The following is an 8,960-nucleotide window of genomic DNA, read 5'->3' as shown; positions in this document are numbered from 1 at the left end:
GTATTTTTTTTTTCAAATATTAACTTTCGTATATTATGAAGATATATGACGAAATGGTGTATTTGCTGTGAAAACTGATGACCCAAATTCCAAAATGCTTTACAAATACATTTAAATTATATATTCCTAGGGGAGGTAATCCCTAGTATTTCTAAAGTTTTTAAAGTTTTGTTTGGATGAGAGTTAATTTAAACTAAGTCCGTTATGATAATATCAATTATAATTCATATCAGCGCAAAAGTGCTGACCTCTAGATATATAAACTGGTGATAGCATCTGGGAGTATGTGACGATTGTTTATTTCGAACAAAAATTAAAAAAAAACCAAACTAGAATGTAAAAGGTAAAAAATCTGTGATGCTCTTGTGTGTGCAAACCAGCAATAGTTAATTCTGGGAAAAGAGACTTTACAAGAACTTAAACTATGATTGTCCCTGTCTGAAATATTTACTATCTATGTATGTAATTTATATAGACTACATTAAAAATCTTATCTCTGTTGTCATTCTATTAGATCATTTGTATACGTCTAGAGATTTAAGTCAATATGAGTTGTTTCTTTGTTATGTTTATAAATTCGATTGCTCTGTCCTGTTTACTCGTTCGAGGATGCGAATCAATTTCGGAGGAAAGAATTCTAAAACTTGAGAAAATAGTCGAAAATCAGAACGCGCGAATCACTGATATGGAAAACACAATTCACGGACAAGAAGTTCATATCAAACGTTTGACTGAGCGACTTAAACACATGGAGACTAAAGTGAAGAAAAATGAACAGAAATGTGATCAATCGAAATGCTGGAACCTTTATGATCTCGGTTTGCAGATGAGACATTCAGTTATCCAGAATACAGACAGCACATTAAAGGACAGACATATTGTTCTGCAAAAAGAACCAGTTGTGAGGAAAAGATATGATGTTAATACAGGTAAGTTAAATTTTGTAATGAGAAATGTCTTTTCAGAGTAAAATAAATAAATTATAAGACTACATTGATCTTATTGATACAGTTAGATGGATTTTGCTATTATTTGAATATCCGTTTATCTTTTATATGTTGGTATTTTCGTATATACATTGACACTGTTGGCTCTCAAATTTTTTGTTGAATAAGGAATGAAATAAATCTAATAAAGTGCTATAACGCATTATAAGGTGACATACAGATTGTACTAAGAAACTTGTCAAAATATGTGAGGTTTAAATTTAGACATCCCGATTTTCACCCATGTGATTTACTATTTCTTATTACGTTTTCTAATGCAATTTGTATGTAACAAATTTTTTCGTTGGCTTAAAGTTACCGTCAACTCCACATTTGACCAGGCGTAACTAAAGAGGTACCTGCCATTTTGAATTGATGGATCAACAAATGTTCGATTAATACAATATTATCTACCTCGAATTCGCCGTTTTAATGTAATTATATCCGAATTTGAATCGTAGAGGTAACGTATTAACCTCCAGTTTGTAAAAAGTAAAAACACAAAAATACTGAACTCCGAGGAAAATTCAAAAAGGAAAATCAAAAATCAAAAGGCAAAATCAAAAGTCCAAACACATCAAACGAATGGATAACAACTGTCATATTCCTGACTTGGTACAGGCATTTTCTAATGTAGAAAATGGTGGATTGAACCTGGTTTTATAGCTAGCTTAACCTCTCACTTGTATGACAGTCGCATCAAATTCCATTACATTGTCAACGATGCATGAACAAAAAAAACATACTCAAAGAGTAAAAATGTCAAAAATAGGGGTACAACAGTCAATATTGTGTTATCATCTTAATATCACTACATAAACAACAAATGTAACAAAGTAGCACAAAAAGGCATACATCAAATTTAACATTCTCATTTTGCTTTTCTTATACGGCTGAATTTATCTATGTAAAGTCTACCCATAAATGAAAGAAGGTTTTCATTACTGGTGTAAAATTGCGCGTTTGAAATTCGCACAGGTAGACATAAAAATAATTTTGTCGTATGACGGCATACATAAATGCAGACTCACGTAAAGTAGATATAACAAAAAACAGACTTACAGTAAAAATAATAAATAAAATAATGGTGTGGTTCAAAGTATGACGGGACACATAAGTACAGTTTCACGTCAAATACGGCTGAATTTATCTATGTAAAGTCTACCCATAAATGATAGAAGGTTTTCATTACTGGTGTAAAATTGCGCGTTTGAAATTCGCACAGGTAGACATAAAAATAATTTTGTCGTATGACGGCATACATAAATGCAGACTCACGTAAAGTAGATATAACAAAAACCAGATTTAACAGTAAAAGTAATAATAATAAATAAAATAATGGTGTGGTTCAAAGTATGACGGGATACATAAGTACAGTTTCACGTCAAATGTATATCATAAAAAACAGACTAAACAGAAAAAGTAGTCTTATTGAATAAAATAGTTTAGTCATTCATAGTATGTCAAGATCCTTAAGTAAAAGTAATATCAATAAATGAAATAATTTTGCCGTTCAAAGTATGTGGTTTTACGTAACCACAGAGTCACTTCAAATGAATATCTAAAAAAGACATATAAAAGAATACTATAATACGTAATTAAGATGATAACAAACGTCAGTACGCAAAATTTATACTTCAAGACCATCTTGTATTATTTGTGAAGTTGATACGGAATATTTATCAACAAGTTCTGGGTATCTTCCGATGAACTTTTTTAGAAAAAGGACGAGACGTTCTTTGACATACCCCTGGTTCATCAATTTTCTGCTCAGACACTGGTGACGTTTTACAAAGTCTGAATAGGAGCTGCAAGCTCTTGAATACCTAATAAGTTGGGAAATGTATATTCCATATGCAGGTGAAGTTGGTATATTACTACTAAGGTGGGGGAAATTGATAATTTCAAAATTAAAATCGTCTCGTTTGTCATAGATTCTGGTACTGAGATGACTGTGAATGTCAAATTCGAGGTATAAGTCTAAAAATGAGGCAGAGGAAGCCGTGTCTGTGGTCTCTTTAATTTCTAGTTCTGGTGGGTATATTAATGGAATCCAATCAGAAAAGTTCGGATTGTTAATGGAAAGAACATCATCAATATATCTGAAAGTGAAATTAAATAACCTGGCTTCTTTGATCTTCTTGTTTTTGACAAGTGTCTGAAGGAACTCCGATTCATATGAAAATAAGAAGAGGTCGGCAAGGAGAGGCGCACAGTTCGTTCCCATAGGAATGCCGACAATTTGTTGAAAAAGTCTACCTCCAAATTCAACAAATGTGTTGTCAATAAGAAACTCCAGCATACTGATCACTTGTTCCTCTGTGTAGTATGTTTTACCCTTTTGTTCCTTATTAACAAAATATGCCTTATGGTATCCCAAAGTGATAAATTTATAGCGTATGTTACCATTTTTATGATGAAAAGCATTGTGAATTATTTCTTTAAGACGGGTTTTCAATTTTACATGGGGAATGGTTGTATACAAGGTTGAAAAATCAAAAGTTTTAATAGAACTAATTTCAGAAAAAGACCGAGATTTAAAATTATCCAGAAGTTCATTAGAGTTTTTCAGAATCCACATATGGTTAATACCACTACGTGAGTAAACAGTTTCACAGTATATCTGAAGACCCTCTTTAACTGCGGACAGAATTTTAGTCAATCTAATGGACAATTCTTTAGTAGAACAAGAAGATGAGCCGGTAATGTACCGTTGTTTGTACGGAATTTTGTGAAGTTTAGGTATCCAATACAAACAAGGTAAGTCCTCCGATTTGTTGTTCAATGCAATGTTCATAGAAGCCATGAAGGACTTATGATTCGCCAAAATCTCATCCTTGTCAAATGATATGTTTTTGTATGTGGGATTACCTGAGTGTTCATTTATTCCTAATTCTTTTATAAGACACTCGTAGTAATACGATTTACATACAAAGACAATATTATTTGAAGCTTTGTCCGCAGGAACAACAACATACTTATCTTGAAGAGATGATAGACATTTCACAGCCTCTTTGTCACTGAAAATGGACTTAGGTCGATCATTCACACAGTTTTTCAACTTATGAATGCGACGTTTTATCAGAGACCTGATTGTTTTGACCCATTCTGACAAAGTGTCCAGTTGCACTTCTTCTCGCTTAGCCCATGCTCTGGCGTAGTTCTCAATGGAATCCATAATTATTTTGAAGTTATGGTTCCAATTGATGTGTTGGGGTTCTCTAAACTAAGGACCACGAGAAATCACCTTTCGGAGATTTTCATGTTGAATTATGTTTAGATCCCCAGTAATAACATGGCCAGAGGGGCTGTAATTGTAAGGCGAGTTGGAACAGTCACATGTAAGTTTTCATTGGTATGACGTCATGTTCAGTAATGACGTCTTTGCGCATAAATCATGTACATGAAGTTTCGCGGAATTTGTTCGTCAAATTTATACATTTTTCAAGCTTAAATGTATCATTTCTTTTGTAATGCATTAAAAAACGGTATAACAGTACTGTAATTGAAGAGTCGCCATCGTCAATTTTTATTTGACGGACTCAAGTACCCGTTTTAATGTCTTCGCTACGCATCGCCAGTAAACTTTGATTTTCGACGGTCAAATCCTTAAATATGGAATTATTGTAACCTGAAAAACCTGAATAAGAAATCCATTTTGTTTGTTATATCGTGGGGAGCTGGTCTGTCTCACATACAGAACAAAAAACGAGTAGGACAAGGAAACATATAAGATCGTATTCTCATGAGTATTTAATATGATAACAATCTACGACGTGATTTACAACAATGCGAATTGTAATACATAATATTGATGTTGCATACAAAAAAAAACAGTTGAAGCAATTGCAAAACAATTGTTGATATAAAAAGTAAACATTTTTCTGTAGATCTTATAGTGTACTATCTGTTAAGATTATGAACAGGACTTGATACTCGATAATATTAGACATTGTCGTCATGTATCAGTGTAGCAACACCGCGAGTTCAAGTCCATACGAATTAATTTTTCAATGAAATGCGAGCGACTTTATTCATGTAACAACTACCACATTTTGTACGCGTTAAAATCGTTTAATAACTAATTCATTCATGAGCAACACGACGGGTGTCAAAAGTGGAGCAGGATCTGCCTACCCCTACGGAGCCCCTGAAATCACCCCAGTGTTGGTGGGTTCGTTTTGCTTAGTCTTTAGTTTTCTATGTTGTGTCTTGTGCACCATTTGTTGTCTGTTTGTCTTTTAATTTTAAGCCATGGCGTTGTCAGTTTATTTTCCATCTATGAGTTTGACTGTCCCTCTGGAATCATTTGCCCCTCGTTTATTTTTTCAACCAAAGAAAAACTTTTTGTTGAGGCCAATTACCAGTAACAAGAAGAAATGGCCTTTGAATTTTTACATTCTGATTTTAATTGTTAGCAATCGTTCGATGAGTTTGAAAGTTTGAATTAGCAATTTGATAAAAGCCATTCAATTTTGATTTTTCATTGAAGTTCGGTATTTTTGTTATATACCTTTTCATACATGATAAATGCACTAAGAAAAATGTCATTATATATATTATGTATATAATTGTGTAATACTACCAATGATTTCCTCTTTTAGTCTTTGTTAAATTTGCACTTTTTAAAAAAGTGTGCAGAATTTATCTTTGTTTCAAATAAAGTAATACTTGGCATGAGTAGTTTTATCCTGTCCAGTACAAAGGAAAAACAAATTACATAACATTTCATTGCATATAAGAAAATAAACATCACTGGAAGTTAACCAATCAACACCCCTCTTATTTAACCTTTGTACAAGTTTTAGTAGCCATGTAAGCTCAAATTTCCAAAATATTCTACAGAAATCCCAGATTAAAAAATAATGGTGCTCTGAAATACCAAAGACATAATAAGTTTATGACACAGAAAGTATTTTACTGCAATAAAATGTAGGATTAGTTACCGTCAACTATCAAATTCATGGGAAGTATTTTTTTTTTCGACCTATTTTCGTATATGACGTACCATGATTTAATGATACAACACCTATAGTGTCCTTTCAAAATTCATCAACTTCAGAACAAAACCTACAAAAAGTTACTTTGTACAGGTAAACTAAGCCAGTTCCAGATAAAAATGTTTCAATCAAATACTGTAAAACTTCAATTAACGCTGCAATAATTTACAACTAACTCAATTTTCTTATAGCTTCTGGAACAGCATTTAAATCTTATTCCTTAATCCCAATAAAGAATGAAAATTTTATGTTGTTGTCTAGTTGACGTTTTATTTATTGGATTCCTAAGGTTATATAAGAGTTTGATTCGCAAGTATCAAAATATTTCATTCCAGGCTTTTACTTTTTGTAGGAAAACGACTTCTCGTCCAACCCACTGTGATGCAAAGTACAAAGATAGGGTTTTATGCCTATTTAGGTCAAAACGAAGACAATCCTGGGAAACATCATACTATCATTTTTGATGTTCAGAAAACCAATGTTGGAAATGGATATAACCCCTTTTCTGGTCTCTTCACAGCACCACAAGACGGCCTCTATGCGTTTGCTACCAGCATTGCAATGATTCATCATTATGCGTCGTTTGAACTCGTAAAAAACGCAGACGTACAAGGGTCATTCTTCGTTGATGCGGGAGGAGAAAATGAATGGAGGTCTTCTTCATCGATTGTTGTCTTAGCACTTGTCAAGGGGGATGTTGTATTCGTACGAACCAGTTCAACATACGTACCCTATGGTAATATACAAAGCTCTAAAGATGGAAGATCGTCGTTTACCGGATGGCTCATTGAATAAATATCCTTTGTAAAGTTATATAATTAAAGAATTGTGGCATTATTAAAACTTCTGATACGAGTGTTCCCTCTCTAATTTTCCAAAAAATATTGATTTGTTAGGTTTTTGTTAAGTTCAGTGTTTCTGTTGTTCCGTTGTTTTCCTATTATAGTTGATGTGTTTCCCTCTGTTTTGGTGTGTGACCCGGATTTGTTTTCGGTTTATCAGTTGATGACTATTGAACAGCGGTATAATACTGTTGCCTTTATTTATATCTTTTATTAACTGAACCTTTTTTACTAATATACACGCATTATTCCGATTTATTTAAGCATGCACGTTATAGGTTTCTGGAATAACTTCATTTATAAGTAGACAAACCCATCAACATTGTGAAAAAAATGAAGAATTTTTACCCGTGTAGCTTTGTTGGTATTTATATCGAGGATTAGTAAACAGCTTCAAGAACTCGAGAAACGTTGTACGTACCACTCGAACAAGTATTTGTAGTCAATAATATAGTGAGGTTGATATGATGAAATAAAAACATGAAACTTCGGGTAAAAAAAAACCAGTGCCCTTTTTGACACTGCATCAAGGAATAATTCGTTTAAATATTTATGCCGATCGTCTGTTGAAAACATTACATCCTCCAAACTTAACATATAATATCTTGTTTTTCAAAACACCAAGCAGTGCAACGTTATTAGTTTTGGAATTCGATGAGACTGTTGTAACAGTGAGAGGTTTAGCGCTATAATTTCAGGTTCAATCCACCATTTTCTACATTTGTAAATGACTGTAACAAGTCATGAATATGACAGTTGTTGTCCATTTGTTTGATGTGTTTTGTCATTTGATTTTGCCATGTGATTAGGAACTTTCCGATTGAATTTTCCTCAGAGTTCAGTATTTTTGTGATTTTACTTTTTTTTCAAATAGTGTAATCTTTAAATTATATGATTTATTATTCATCTTTTCCTAAATCAAGACATTTGTATCTTCGATGGCCATTCTTTTATGAAGCAATGTTGGACTTTTAATTTCAATATTTTCAGTTTAGAATGAGAAAAATAAAAGAAAACAAAGCTCTATACTTCATACGCGTAGCTGCGTGTCTATATTACAAATTATCAAAATGCAGTAGTTTGTAAACCTTCGCTTGGGATAACTCCAATAAAAGTGCAATAACAAGGATTGTCGTGCACTTAAAGACAAAAAGTTAATGATCCGACTGTCTGACTGCCGGCCATGGCTAACTTGAAGGAGTGGCTTCTGGGATGGACAATTGCTTGTCTCACCTACATATTTGAAGCTACTGTCCTTAGGAACGTTTACATTATACTGGGGAAATTATTTAAAGTAAATTTGACTATTTATCTATGCACGGTTTTATAACCCGTAACAACATTTAAAAGAGGATTAAATAATCATAGATAAAATGAGTATAATTGTGTACGCCAGACACACGTCTCGTCTTCAAAAGACTTATCAGTTACTCTGGAATAAAAATAGCTCAGAAGACCATATTAGACCGTTGGTTTTCCCGTTTGAATGGTTTTACACTAGTAATTTTGGGGACCTTTATAGCTTGTTGTTCGGTGTGAGCCAAGGCTCCGTGTTGAAGGCCGTACTTTAACCTATAATGGTTTACTTTTTAAATTGTTATTTGTATGAAGAGTTGTCTCATTGGCACTCACACCACATCTTCCTATATCCATATAAAATATGAGGTTGAAAAGCATTGACGACCCAAAATTATAAAATGCTTTGCCAAGTACAGCTACGGTTATCTGTTTCTAAATGAGGTTATCCCTAGTATTTCGAAAATTTAAAGTTTTGTTTTGTTAAGAGTTAATTTAAACTAAGTCCGTTATGATACTATCAACTATAATTCATATCAGTGCGAAAGTGCTGACCTCTAGATATATAGGCTGGTGATATCATCGGGGAGCATGTCACGATTGTTTGTTTCGAAAAATTAAAATAACAGAGAAACTCAGAATGTAAAAGTTAATAGATCTGTGGTGCTCTTGTGTGTGGAAACCAACAATATTCTTGTGTATAATTTGAAGTATAGTATGGCGTTCATTATCACTGAACTAGTATATATATTTGTTTAGGGGCCAGCTGAAGGACGCCTACGGATGCGGAATTTCTGCATTGAAGACCTATTTGTGACCTTCTGCTGTTGTCTGTT

General features: G+C 33.2%; 1 protein-coding gene across 1 annotated transcript; it reads left to right on the top strand.

The window, feature by feature from the left end:
• The first annotated feature begins 685 nt into the window (after positions 1 to 685).
• LOC139526642 (complement C1q-like protein 4) lies at positions 686 to 6,781 on the top strand. The gene is made up of 2 exons (XM_071321803.1): positions 686 to 929; positions 6,339 to 6,781. Exons 1-2 carry the CDS (start codon positions 686 to 688, stop codon positions 6,779 to 6,781), a joined length of 687 nt encoding a protein of 228 aa, XP_071177904.1.
• Positions 6,782 to 8,960: the final 2,179 nt, after the last annotated feature.

This window comes from Mytilus edulis, chromosome 6 (genome assembly GCF_963676685.1).
Source record: "Mytilus edulis chromosome 6, xbMytEdul2.2, whole genome shotgun sequence".
Classification (NCBI taxonomy): domain Eukaryota; kingdom Metazoa; phylum Mollusca; class Bivalvia; order Mytilida; family Mytilidae; genus Mytilus; species Mytilus edulis.
The sequence above is the reverse complement of the archived record's forward strand: the minus strand, read 5'-3'. Positions and strand labels throughout refer to the sequence as shown.